Source organism: Pseudomyrmex gracilis, unplaced genomic scaffold, assembly GCF_002006095.1.
Source record: "Pseudomyrmex gracilis isolate BER0280 unplaced genomic scaffold, ASM200609v1 scaffold_1393, whole genome shotgun sequence".
NCBI lineage: Eukaryota > Metazoa > Arthropoda > Insecta > Hymenoptera > Formicidae > Pseudomyrmex > Pseudomyrmex gracilis.
The window spans coordinates 14,925-29,961 of record NW_018021977.1 but is presented as its reverse complement, the minus strand read 5'-3'; the positions used below and the strand labels follow the sequence as shown (position 1 = coordinate 29,961).

At 39.9% G+C, this 15,037-nt stretch overlaps 1 protein-coding gene across 1 annotated transcript; it reads right to left on the bottom strand.

Annotated features, from left to right (window-relative positions):
• Nucleotides 1-1,329: 1,329 nt before the first annotated feature.
• Nucleotides 1,330-5,279, bottom strand: LOC109862120. Its single transcript, XM_020442050.1, has 5 exons — nucleotides 5,095-5,279; nucleotides 3,838-4,861; nucleotides 3,601-3,729; nucleotides 3,405-3,500; nucleotides 1,330-1,359 (listed from the first exon to the last, which is right to left on the bottom strand). Exons 1-5 carry the CDS (start codon nucleotides 5,277-5,279, stop codon nucleotides 1,330-1,332), a joined length of 1,464 nt encoding a protein of 487 aa, XP_020297639.1.
• Between the last annotated feature and the right edge of the window lie 9,758 nt (nucleotides 5,280-15,037).

The window sequence follows — 15,037 nt, the reverse complement described above, 5'->3', positions numbered from 1 at the left end:
AATAATTTTGTGTCCAATAATTTGGTGTCAAATCGATCAGTGTCGAATCGTACTGTGGTCAAACGAAACACGCCTGTCAGAATATATTATATAGCAAAAGTAGTGCTAGGGATGCAAGTAGATCAAAAGGAAGGAAAAATGTACGTACACCAAAAGAAATATATTGAAAAACTACTCGAATTATACGGGATGAGAGAATGTAATACTGTAAAGACGCCAATGGATACAAATACAAAACTTGAAAATTGTGAAAAAAGCAGGAGAGTCGACGTTCGAACGTATCAAGAACTGATAGGAAGACTCATGTACTTAAGTGTACATACACGACCAGATCTGTCGTTTGCATTAAGTTGCCTATCTCAATTCAACAACGAACCACGAGAAATCCACATGGCTGCATTAAAACGAATATGACGGTATTTAAGGGGAACTATTGATTATTGCCTGGAATTTAATAGAAGCAACCCTGAAATAAGAATAAAATGCGAAATTGATGCATCACGGGACAGAACACAAGATGCAAAATCATTCACCGGACTATTATTATATGTGAACGGAAACATGATACATTGGAAGAGCCGAAAACAATCTATAGTTGCGTTGTCATCAACGGAAAGCGAATTAGAAGCCATGTTGGAAGGATTAAAAGAAGTAGTGTGGTGCTCCAGATTGATACGTGAAATTAAACCTTTAGAAGAAATATCAGGAGAACTATATTGTGACAACTTAAACGCTGTTAAATTGGCGAATGGTGGTAATTTCAAAACGAAATCTAAATTGATGAATCGTAAGTGTCATTACATCCACGAGACTGTAAAAGGGGAAGACATCATTGTAAAACATGTATCCAGTGACGATATGACAGCGGATTGCCTGACAAAGCCATTGGGGGCCCCGACTCTGATTAAACATATAAGGAAAATTATGAGTATTACAGATTACAAACAAAGGGGGCGGATTGTGAGGAACTGTTTTTTCATTTTAGTTGTGTTTAGTTGGGATGGATGGCGGCACTGTGAGTGTAGTCATTTTTTCCCCATGAGCGTTGAGCCATCTAGTTGTAGTTTTTTTTTTTTCATGGGCGCTGAGGAAGGAGAAACAGGGAAGTAGCGTTGCATCAGCCATGTTGGCTGGATGTGCGTAATTCTATTGTGAATATTTTTGGACACTTTTAGCATAGCATATGTTTTTTAGCATATGTTTTTGCTAACATTCTTTATATCTACATTCAGACATAGACTGGCGTATGAACTAACCGTTTTTCTCGGTTCAAGAGCCACAAGCGCACCAAAACCAAAACCAGGAGAAACAGGGGGTCTAGAATAAGACTTACTGCTGTACCACTACTACACCAAGTAACTGTATAAGAACACGGATAATATATTGTATTCTGTACTAAACTGTGATCGACGATTACATTTTTTACCAGCCCTTATTCCTAACAATACACACATATATATACATCTTATTTTATAATATAGTATTATTATATTTTATATTACTTATAATTTGGTAAATATATAGAAAAGGTCACCCCCCTCTGATTTTAATGAGCTTGACATATGTTGTCAAGGACACCTTCCTGAGTACCAATCCGTAATTTTTAGCCGTCGCTCGTTGTTAATAAAAAAGTTATAAACAATTGAAATTTGAAAACTAAGGCTATATTATGATGTACCTACATATAAATATATATATATTTACACATACATAAATATACATATATATATAATATGTATATATAAATGTATATGTAGCGTCACAGCCCGTAGTCTCGTCAATTTTAGAATTGACTAGTCAATATCCGAAGCAAATGTTTTATATTAAACACGTAATCTCTGATTACGCGTTACGCGTTACGCAAAAACGGGGTTTTCCATATGTGAGATGCAAATCTAGCATCCCGTATGAATTTAAGAATTGAGATTTCAATTCAAAAAATACTTGTAAAAATTCGTTACATTTATATATATATATATTTGTACACGCATAGTTTCCGCACAAACATCCTGCGAATGGCTCGTATCGGCTTTATTTGATTCCTGTTATATATTTACCAATTTGCTCGATTTAACTTTTTATCTGTCCTGTTTGTTGTTATTGCGAGCGCAACCCCCTTGACTTTGTTAAAGAATTTCTTTTTTCTGTTCTTCTTACTGATTGATTGATTGATTGATTCAGCTGTATTTATAAAGCGCTCTGGGTAACACCCCTCAAGCGCGAAAAAAAAAAACATACAATAAAATATATAATAAAGATAACATTACAATACAATACAATTTAGAATAATTATAATAATAATAATATATACATGAGTCTTTAGACAAAAACTGAACAAAAACAAAATGATCAATTCGAGAAAGAAAGAATCGAGATACAAACATACAGAAATTTAGCAAAATGATCATTCAAGAAAGAAAAATAGTAATATAAACATACAAAAAGAAAAATTCTATATAAAAATCCTACTCATTTTAATAATAGATGGTTAAAAAATTTTCTTTTGAAAATTTGGTAAGGTGCCTCGCGGATATCTGCCGGTATACTATTCCACACGTCAACGCACGTACATCTGAAAGAGCGACGATAAAGCTCAGTCCGACTCTGAGGGAGTATCAANTTGTCCTTNGATGATCTCATATCCCTACCGCAGTCATTACGACTAAAGATGAGCAAGTCGAAAAGTACTTGAGGCCTGTGTGTTTCGATAATCTTATATGTTAAGCAGCCTATAAAGTACATTCTTCTAGGCTTGATCTTGAGCCAAAGTAGCCTATCAAAGTAGGGTGTGATATGTTCATACCATTTCGCCTGGTAAATGAACCTAATGCAGGTATTTAAGGCTCTTTGAAGGCGTAAATTATTGTCACCAGTTATGTCCGAAAAAACAGAGCAACAATAATCAAAATAAGGTACTATCAGAATAGAAATTAATCTGATACGCAGAGCAGTCGATAGCAGGTGCTTGTAAATTTTCAGTCTATGCAGAGAAACGTTTATACGAGCAATAGTATTATCCACCTGAACCTTCCACGATAAAGTTGCATCGAGTGTCACTCCAAGATATACAACTGAGCTTTTATAAGGTATACGTTCACCATCCACAGTGATTTGATTTATATCATCCAACTTTATATTTTTTATATACCTTTTTGTTCCAAATATAATAGCTGAAGTTTTTCCTGCATTCAGTGAGAGTTTATTATGCGTTGCCCAATTTACAATATTACATATGTCCATATTGATTTTTGTAATGGCCTCATCAATGTCACTCGGTTTGATGTGTATGTAAATCATCAGATCATCCGCATAAAAATTGTATTTACAGTGGCTTAATATTCTTCCAAAGTCAGATATATATAAGACATATAATAGAGGACCCAAGACAGAGCCCCGCGGGACACCTTTTGCAACAGGCAATTCCATTGAGAGTTCGCCGGAACTGGAGTTCCGAACAAACTGTGTTCTGCCAAAAAGATAAGAACACAGCAGTCGCAATGCTGAACACGAAAAATTAATATTTCTCAGTTTGTTGATCAGGACACTATGATCAACACAGTCAAATGCTTTCGAGAAATCGAAAAACACCGATAATGTCACTTCTCGTTGATCGGCAGCTTGCCTAATGTCATCCAGTACTCGCACCAGAGCTGTTTGCGTAGAAAAATCCCTTCTATACGCATTCTGATAAGGGTCCAGGCAGTTATTTTCTTCTACAAACTGAGTGATCTGGTTAGCAATTAATCGTTCAAAAATTTTGGATAGAGTGCATAAAATCGAAACAGGTCGATAATGATTAAGTTCAGTTGGACATTTAATTTTAGGAATGGGGCTGACAATGGCCGTTTTCCAAATTGTAGGAAAGACACCGTTGAGAGTACAGAAGTTAAAAATATGCTCTATAATTGGTAGAATACTTGGTAAGGCCATACGTAAAAACTCCACCGATAAGCCATCTACACCAACAGCGCCTGATTTAATGTTTTTTATTACGTTACATATGTCACCAATGCCTATATCTTTCCAATAAAATTTGGTGTCATCATACAATTCTTCACCAAGAAATAGAGCTGTTGGATTTTTTGAAGAACCGTTGTGAGAGCTTGTAAGAAAGTAGGTATTTAGCTCATCAGTTGAAAATAAAATCATCTTATCAGTTTTTTTAGATTTAACCAGTCCTAGCTGTCTTAATTTCTTCCATGCATCCGAGGGATCCTTAATATTGGCAAAGATAGTCATATAGTATTCCTGTTTTGCTCTTCGTATCATATCTTGCACCTCATTCCTCAAACTTTTATACGCAGTATGACTAGGTTCGTCCTTATGTCTACGCCATCTTCTCCTTTGCTTGTTTCTCTTATCCATCATATTTCTTATTTCGTTGGTTATCCAAGGCGCCGGCAAATGTTTAGGATGGATAATCTTCCAAGGAGCGTACTTATCTAAACATTCATTTAAAAAGTCATATAGCAAAGCAGTTTTCTCCTCAATATCATTAGAAGCCAACAGCCGACTCCAGTCCTTGTCAACAAGCTCTCCTTGAAAAACAGTCAAATCGAAGCTGCTAAAATCTCTGACGGTGATAGTTCTGGTATTGCATCGTTGAACGTAAATATTGTACGTAATATCCACTAGATCGTGCGATGAAAGAAAATTTACATCTTTTTGAGTAAAATTAATTAACTTATCGCAATCGTCCACAATGCAAAGATCCAGGAAAGTAGTAGACGTGGGCGTATGATGCGTAGGTTCATAAGGCACCATGTATTGAGCCGAAACGGATACGAAGTTCGAAATTTGTTCAGAGTCATATGTATTACAGAGCATATTTGCATTTAAGTCACCAAAAATAATTGTATGTCTATAAGAGACAGAGAGATCCATATAAGTGTTGAAAAACTCTTCAAGATATCCACAGTGAGGTGGCCGTAGACGACTGCAAGTAGTATCTTATCCCTGATAGAAGAGATCTCAGCAATCAAAAACTCTGGCTTCCTACAATATTGACCCCCAGAAGAAGTTAATATCTTCGTTTTTAATAAGTCCGCTACAAATATAGCAACTCCTCCACCGCCCTTGCCTACTCGGTCACACCTGAATAATTGATAACCAGGCAAGATAACCATCTGATCTGAGATTGCAGGCTTCAACCAAGTTTCGGACAGGCAAATTACGTGATAATAATTGTTCATAAAAAACATCCTGAATTCGTCAATGTGAGCAAGCAAAGACTGGGAATTGACGTGGCAGATTCTCATATGATTGCTAGAATTATCCATAATTGGTATTATTAATCCTTTCTTGCATTCTTTTCTTTAAGATCAAGCAGGTTTTGCCGTCTAATGCCGAGTGTGCGAAGTCTTCTTGCTGCCATCTTTTGCAGTTCCCACAGGTTGCAGCCTTGTTTCTATTAGGGCAGTCTCTCATCTCATGTGCATCCGCACAGTGTCCACAAAGCGGAGAAGCATTGCATTGCTTAGAAAGGTGACCAAAAGCCAGGCACCTGTAGCACTGAATCACCCGTATGTAGTCCTCAAACCGACATGCAGAATAATTGATGAACACCTGCGAACTTTTAAACAATTTAGCTCGAATATCAGGAGAGACCTCAATCACACAGCTCACAAAAGCCCTGTTATTTTTTGATGGAAAGACATAGATTACATTGATATCCGTATCCTTCTGCTTATCTAAATTAAGATTTATGAGGTCAGATTTTATTTCTTCTTTGGTCATGCCAATTGGAACATTATGTAATATTAACCGAGGCTTAATCTTAGTGACCTGCTCTATCTCGAGTCCAGCTCTATCCAATTCCTTTGATTTTTTAATTTTCTCAATGTCTCCAGCAAAAGCCTCAATGCGCACTCCCTTATTTCGAGTTGTTTTAATCCTGTTCACTTTTAAATTGTAATCAGCAGGTTTAATAATCCTCTGAAATGTCTCCATTGTATCCTTGGCAGTGTTATACTTATCCTGAATATCCTTCCTTGGAAAAACTAAAAAATTTGTTGATTTTTTAATGGCAATTTGTGGACCTCGCGCGACTTTTACAGCCGCATCTGCTGTTCCGACAACATCTGCATAAGAGCGTACATGGTCACCAGTATCAGGCGTAGAAGTACCTCTCTGAGCATCTGCACTAAAATGTGAAACAGCTTGTGAAATCATACTCTTAATCACATCCGACGACAAAGAGTCACTTTTTTTCTCTTCCAAAAGGCAAAGATAAATTGTTGATAATTCAAAAAAAAGCTTCCTTGCATGATCTTATTGCCGACTCAATTTGAAATCTCTTATCAGCCGATTCCTTGCTGGACAGGAGCAGCTTGTTGACCGCATTTACGTGCTCATTTATAGAACGCCTCATTGCATTAACCCTGGACGCGTTCATGACGATACCGGCAGAAAATCCGCAAGAACCTACCGTAGATTGTAGCGACGATGATGAATGCTGCCGTCTAAGGCTCCCCTCCTCGCCACAGCTGTCATCTAAACCGATCGCAGAATGGGTTACTGAGAGAGAGAGAGAGAGAGAGATTATTTCTATATCATTTTCTTGCTCTCTCTTTTACTATGTCAAATATATTCTATCGTATAGAATACGCATATTGAATATGCAAATATTTACACAAAATTGTGTAAACAATAAAAAAGTTTATTTACACACATGCTATGATGTTTTTAAAATTTATTCAACTTATAACTATTCGAGTATTACACTTCCAACATAACCAGCTTTTACATTTTTATTTACATTTATAAAATACACATTATGCGTTATTTGAAATAAACAGACTTGTCTTAATTTTCTCCCACTTTACTTTTTTACTATTATTGAATATTTATATGCGTGCGCAGTTTCCCCATTATTTTTCAGCCTTTATTTAGCCTTCTTACAAACTTGTAGCATTCGTCTTTTGACTGTTAAAGGCGCTACATCGGTAGTTCCAAAAATTGTTTACGGGTTGTCGAAATAATTCAAGATTTTCCGAAGAAATGTCGAATAGCAGTCAAATTAACACTACCCTTACGGAAAAGAGCTCGCGTACCGTGAATGCTAAAAGAGTTCATCAAAGAAATTACATGGTGTTTTGTACAACATACTGCCTTAATAATTCACATACAAAAAATATTCACGTGGGATTACATGCATCGAACAGCGATGGAGTCTTCAAACCGCTTATAAGACTTACTGGTAATTCGCCACACAAAATCGATTTTGAATACAGCGACTGGGTAAAATTCTGCAATTGCATAGAAGAGCTAAGCTCTTATTTATGCGGAAGTGTGACATCCGTCACTCCTATTGTCATAGGCAATATCGTCATTATTTTCACTACGGCTTACAGCGAAAAAGCGTTATTGCTAACAACAAAAGACAAGGAGATGAATAAAGTTGCTGCAATACGAAATACGACGCCGTCAACCTCCTCTTCAACAAAGAAACAAAGAATCTTCAAGATATCTATCATGATGCAAAAAGTTACATTTGATGGACTTGTGAATGTTTTACAATGTGTCGAAGAGCGATATGCTCAGTTACAATCTATTCAACAACATATTAACGATTGNCTGTGTTATTTGATAAAAGAAATAGAATTAAATTTACCTAATAGATATTTAGACGAGGAAACGGTAAATGTTACACTACTGAATAATTACTCCGATATTGAGCACCATGTACGGCTGCAATTAAATGATCTAACATTTATTGATGCTTATTTTAATATTATATTCAAAGAATTAATCGCGCTACACAAAGAAGAAATTATNCGCATAATTCTATCACATAACTCAGATCGTGTTTTATAACCGTTTTAGTAATAAGTTTTCTTGAATAAATACGTAACTAAAAACAAAATTTGTGTGTAAGTGACTAACCCTTTACTTCCATATTTTCCTTATATTCTAAGTGTAAANAAAAAATACGCAAGTTAGTTTTATAAATATTTTTTGGAATTACAAGATCGGGAGGTTTTTGCATCGCTATTATGTTATTTTGTTAGTTTTTATTATATTTTTTGAAATTCAACACGGCTTCCATAAAAATTAAAAACTCTACTTCCATGGACTTATATTGTTACAAATAGTTCAAACTCATACGTTTTACAGATGTTTTGTAGATTTTATTACTATTCACATTTCTCAGGCATATTTAGTGCTGGTAATATATTGTATTTTGTAAAAAAATTTTATGTTATCACGTTACTGCTTTGACGCCCTTGCCGGTGTTTACGGAGCGCGATCGTATATAAGAAAAAAAGTGTAGACCTTAGGACGTCTTGCCGAAAAAAATTAGAGTAAAATTATATAGGCTAAACTCTACTTTCTCGATTTTATATTGCCTCGAATAGCTCAAACTCCTTCGTTTTACAAATGTCACGTAGATTTTATTACTATTCGCATTCTGCTGGCATATTTAGTGAGGCCATTATAAGAACTTCTAGTTTTATATATTTTGTAAAAAATGTTGTAAGTACGTTACAGATGTACTGACCTTGTCGGCGATTATACGACGTGCCTACGTATAAGAAAAGGGTTAGGCGCTAAGACTTTAGACGCTTTATGACTTTATAAAGAGCGTAAGAGTTTTTGCGTCTTTTTTGGCGCCCGTATTTTTTGTTTATTTTATTAGGGATAGACGCAAAGACTTGAAAAAATAGTGTTCTTTTTTGAACTGCTGCTTGTTAGTGGTTGGTGTAACTTTTTAAAAGGGCGTTATACAGNCGGCCGTAGCATTTTCCTATCGCGCGACAAGTAGGAAGATTGGAAAAGTGTGTGTTATTTTTATTGGTAAGATTTTCTATCTTACCGCGAAATTCTGTTAGACGATTTGTATGGAAAAACTCTTAAGTAGAAAACGCCTTGCAGATTTGGTGTTTCCAGAAAAGTGGTGGTGGATTTTGATTATAAGGGCCGCATCATCGGGCCACGTTCATAAAAAAATTGTCTTACTAGTGTTAATATCGGGGAAAATAGACATTGTGCAAATTGCAAAACTCGTGTACGAGTGTGGATTGTAGGCTTCGCTTATAGATTCGAGGGTGGAATATCGGCGATACTTTATTGGTATAGAATCGGTGTGCGATGGTTCGATTGTGTGCAATCGCTTTTTAGAATTCGCGTGGGAGCAATGCAACACCGCATTATTAGCCGCAATGTATGCGACGAATCGCTTTAAAGGTGATCGTAATTTAATAAAAATCGCGGCTGATTGTATCGAGTTTCGACGGGCCGCAGGTGAAGTGATACTTGACATTGGGGGAGATTTCGAGCGTCTTCTCGCTGCAGCACTTGGAAGAGAAGAAACATGTAAGTAATCGATAAAATTAATGCTAAACATGTATTTCAAAAAGCATGCTAGATTACTTGCTTACAATAAAAAATTAATTGCAATATTTGTATTGCCATAATACCATTATGTACCTATATTCTTTACACATTATAACAAGTGTGACTTAATATTACGTTGACGCTGAATGTGCTGCGTTAATATTGGCGCGAATGTATTGAGAACACAGCAAAGAAAAACTCTTTACAGTAATATTCACGCGCATTTTCCTAATAAAACGTCGAATTTTATATACTTTTAAAAAGCGTATAAAAATACAATTTACTTATTACAATAAAAACACGCAACATTGAAAATCAAGTTACAGCTTAAACAAATTTATCGAATATTTATTTAATTACGTACATTCAACAATATGAATACCGGCTATATATATATATATTTGCTTACGTCAAGCAAAATATAACATTTTTATAAAAAGTAGTAATGAAAGCTCAAATGTTTAACAAACAACATCTAATGAGTGAAGGGTCAATATGAGCTTTAACACAAGTATTAGTGTGTATGTAATTTATTCAGATAAAGGTAACAGTTACGTTTCGACTCTAAATTGAGTCATCTTCAGACAAAATGCCTGTACAAAAAAATTAGAAATACTTTAAAAAACAAATAAAAATAAAAACAAGAAAAACTAGAAAAATGGTGGATAACAAATGCAATAAAAAAATCGTACTCACGTATCTCCAACCACGCACCACTCATAATTAAAAAGAAAGTAAGTAATTTTACTGTCATATAAAAATAAAAATAAAAATAAAAGATGTCAAAAAAAAGTCAGCAAAGTAAAACACGATATGACAGTCAAAAGTATATTGAAATCGTTGGAAAGTAACAGAGAAGATAAAACCAATAAAATTGAGCGGAGAGTAGGGGAGACACGCAAAAGCGCAAGTACACAACAAACCAAAAGTCATATCTTTGTAAATCTATCAATTAATGGCGCATACACATTATCAAGCAAATCTGTGTCACTCTGCAAGTTCAAATTCATCTTCTGTTTTTTTATATGAAGCATCTCGGAAACAAAGCGTCTCGAAAAGGAATGTTCATTATCTAAAATTTTAACTCCATTCCAATCGAAATCGTGAGCGAAATTTATTCTGTGGTCAGTAATGACCGATCNCTGAGAAGAAGAACGTCGAATGTGGTTCTTATGTTCAGATATTCTAGAAACCAGTAATCTTTTTGTTTGGCCAACATAGGAAGCCAAACAATCATTACATTTAATTTGATAAACCACATTTGACCTCATGTTGTGTAGCAAAGGATCTTTATGAACTCTTATAAATTTTGACAAGGAGTTAAAGTTTGTAAACGCCAAACACATGTTTTTATTGGATCTAACAAAACCCGCTATCTTCTCAGAGATCGAACGCACAAACGGAAAAACAAAGTATTTTTTTGGAATTTTTTGTGTGAAGAGACTACTGCGTTTAGAAATTGACGACTTATATCGGCGACGTAAGCACATTGTTAGCACATTATCGAGGCTTTTTAAAAACATTTGTAAAACCTTACCAGTTAATGTTTGGAATGAGTTTTTCTTTACGCAATCGATCTCGTTCCGTAATTTTTTTATAAAAGAAGAACGTAGACTTTATAATAAATTTGTTTTGCTGCTGAGAAGACGCCATGAACTAACTAGGAAAAAATTTTTTAACTTAAACATAAAATATTATGCCAAGTCGCGATCAGCCTCAAAAACAAAGTGGAATGCTTTTACGGTCAAAAGTTACAAGAAGTGTATCGAGGGATAAGCGTTTTTTGTTTTCTCGTGATGCTTCTTCGTTTCCTCCTGATAGATCGGTGGTTAAAATTAGTCTCTCAGCGAGAGAGTTTAAAAAAATTGACCGGATATTTTAGCTTTGCGCGAGGGTTAGTTTGTGAATTTATCTCGCATTCGACAATCGCCTCGACAATAGATTTGTCTTTGTTCCAACAAAATAACTATAGTTTATTTTTACCAATTAATGTTCCCCGGGGGGACAAGCTCCCCCGGGGTGGTATACAAGTGAGATGTATGGGCAGCATATGCCATCCACGCTCGCGCGCAAAATGTTAAAAATAAAAAATTGGCCGGGGACAGAACCCCCCCGGCTAGGGGGCGCAATGAAACTCCGTGAGAGGGGGCACATGCTTACCGTCTCCAGTGAGGGGTAAGATGCACCCCCTCATCACGGTTAGGGTTGTTGTGAATAAAATATCGCCCCAGCTAACCGGCTGGGGCGATACTCACAATGTGCGCTTTATATAACAAATTATACATAAGTATAAGCTCCCGGGTCAACACGCAGTGCCTAAACTAATATAAGGACCCGGGAGCTGCAGCGCGGCTAAACAATAAATAAACAACAATTTTGCAGCGTTACTCTGTTGCACGCGATGAACAATCGCATGCATACGCAGAAAAGAAAATATGAAATATAAAAAATATAGATAAATAAATTAACGCGGCATACACACTCGANTAAAATACAAAAGTAATACGCGACATTCACACTCGGATAAAATACAATAAAGAAATTNGCGGCATTCACACTCGGGGGCCCGCATAATATTATATAAAAGTCAAAAATAAAAAGTCATAAAAGTCAAATAAATAAGTCAAAAATAAAACAATAAAACAATAAAAACATAGTCAAAAAAAATAAAAAGAAAAATAACAAAAGACGCAGTCAAAATATGATAAAACAAAAATAAAAATAATAAAAAATTAACATGGCCCAATGATAAATTACGCGACATACACACTCGAAATAAATTAACACGCAATAAATAAATAAATAAATACAAAAACAATACATAAGCGGGAGAGGAGGACCCTAACCCTGGCGCCCGCGATGCACCAGGATCGCCATCTCCCGCTCCCCGTAACGACGGCGAATCGCTCGCGTATTGTCTCGGAGCGTTCCGCCGGGTGACCGAGCAGCCGCCGCGTACTGCCGCACCCCGGAGACGTGCTCCACGTAAATGTCCCGCGACCAGCGTATGGTATCGGAGACCATGAGACGGCGCATCATCGCTGGGTATGTGTTGGAGACACGCAGCAGCTTCAACACCGCCTCATTCCTCCGGTCCCATGAGCCGAGGGAGCCGACCACGAACGGCGTGACTACNACACGGTACCCTTCCCGCGTGAGGGCCTCAGCAAGAGGAGTGTATTTGGTGACCTTCCTCGCTCTTGCTTCATCGAACGCCTCACGACGGTTCTCGAAGGGCACCGTGACGTCAACAATTACAATCGACCGCGACTGCTCGTGACGAATCACGAGGTCGGGCCGAAGACTCGCCAATTCGGGATCGACCCCCTCGACCCGCTGATTGATTCGGACTTCACCTGGCAGTCGGGTGGCCCTAGCTAANCGTAGCAACAGGTCATCGTGCCTGAGCTGAATCGCGTCGGAATGGACCCCACAGTGGTTGATCACGTGGGGAAGGGTCTCGGCACTTCCTCCGCACCGCCGACAACGCGCATCGCCCTCCCCCCACCGACGTGCGCCGTTGAGCGGCAACACGTCGAGTCGGGCTCGGTGCAAGAAGCGCCAGTCGGCGAAGCGGGTGAACCAGCCAGTGCGCATGAAGTGATTGCTCACTCCATGACGCATGGCCACCTCGAACACCTTCCCCTGATCCTTTTTTGAGAGCAATGTGCTCGTATAATACGACGCGATAGCCAGGCGTAGTGCATGGATGACCTGCGCCCGCGCTTCTGGTGGAATCTTCACCAGGTTACCCCCCGTGCCTCGACACTCCAGAAGAAGCTCCCGCGTCTCTTCCGCCCACATCCAGCGGATCCGCAATCTGGAGGACTGCCGCCTACACGCGTTTCGCGCATCCGACCAAAAGGAGCGCTCTCTACCGTCGCGGAACTTTCTCTCGAGCGAGCCCGAGAGAAACGAAGCGATGTCCTGCTCCGTTGGTACTGAACCAATTCGCCGCTGAACCACTTCCCTCAGCGACGCCCACGCCAGGTCTCTGACTCCAGCGTCGCCAGCCGTGAGAACACGGAAGACGTGCGCTATCGTCAGGACGTCGGCGAGGTCAGCGAGCGGAAGCAAGCCACATCCCCCCTTATTAGGAGGGAGGTAGACTACCTCCGCGCTGGCGCGCTGAGGGAGGTTGAGCCACGACTTGGCCAGCCTCCTTATTTGCTTGTCCGCGACTTTCACGAGGCCCTTCTCCACTTTGGCACCCCGCAACAAGAAGTCGAGACGTGGCAGGATGTAAGTAGCCACCATCTCGACTCGCTGCCACGGGGCTAGCAACGAGCGCTCGACGCGCTGCAAATCCTCCATCATGCCCTGGATCGTAGAATAGGGGTTCTGATCAACGGAAAACCCCGTCGGAATGCCGAGGTGCCTATATCCGTCTCCTTCTGCCAGGCATTGCATCATCTCTCCCTGGATCTCGAAGCGGGTCGGGAGGACGCGATCCAATCGCCCCGCTCGGATGTCCAAACTTGCACACTTCGCGGGGTTGAATCGCAGGCCTACCGACCGCGCCTCGGTTTCCACGACGGTGAGAAGTCGTCGCATCCCCTCTGGAGTATCCGCTACTAGTGTGATGTCATCCGCGTACGCTAGTGCGGACCACCGCTGCCCCAAGATGTTATAACCCATATTTTCTGCGGTGGCCGCGCGCAACACGGAGTCAATCGCGAAATCAAACACTATTGGGCTNAGTGGGCATCCCTGTTTAACTCCAGAGCGGATGGGGATTGGTGCCGTCCACCCGTCGGACGTGCGCACACATGTTGTGCATCCTGCGTACATGGACCCCCACAAATTTGTGAGGGACGCAGGCACGCCGGACCGAGCTAATGCTCCCCTGATCGTCGCGTGCGGGACCGACCCAAACGCATTGGATAGATCCAGCCACGCCACGACCAATTCTTTCTGAGATCGTCTCGCGTCTGTCAGGATTTCCTGCAGGACGAAGTTGTGCTCGTAGCACCCCTCGTCCCGCAGGAAACCCTTCTGTACTGGGCTGAGTTTTTTGTGAAATATCGCCCAGTCCGTCAGACGATCGGCTACGACCGCGGCGAAGAGCTTNGGCGTAGTATCGCCCATAGCGAGAGGGCGCCAATTATCCAAATCATTCTGATCGCCTTTTTTATAAACCAATACGGTGTTGGAGTTCTTCCAGGACGCGGGAACAACCTCTAGGCGCAAACAGATGTTAAATAACGCCGTGAGAAGACTTGACCCAGGATCCGCTTCACGGAGGTCCTTGTAGGTCAGCCCGTCGGGCCCCGGCGCGGAGTTACTCACGCGCCGGATGCGACGTTCGACCTCTCGCTCCGTGAAGGAATCCGTGAGGAACGCCAACTCACCATCCGTCAGAGGCTGGGTTGGTTCCACGGCGTCGGCGCCATCCAGCGGCAAGCCGCCGCGGTATAGCTCGGTGAAGTACTCATGGACCCGATCTTTCTGCACCGAACAGAATTCAGGGGGCCCATGAAGCACTTCCCGAACAGCCTTGCGTCGGTTGCCCCTGTATAGCGCCTGTATGCGCGCCGCTTCGCGCACCCAGTTCGCGCGTCCTTCTCCCTGAGTTGCCTGGCGTCTTTGTTCCAACAAATATTACATTCGCATCCTGGTAAGTTTATATTTAATTAAGGCGTTTTACAGAATTTATAGTATTATCGTATCGGTGCGCTACACGCTTCACCATGTGAGTGTA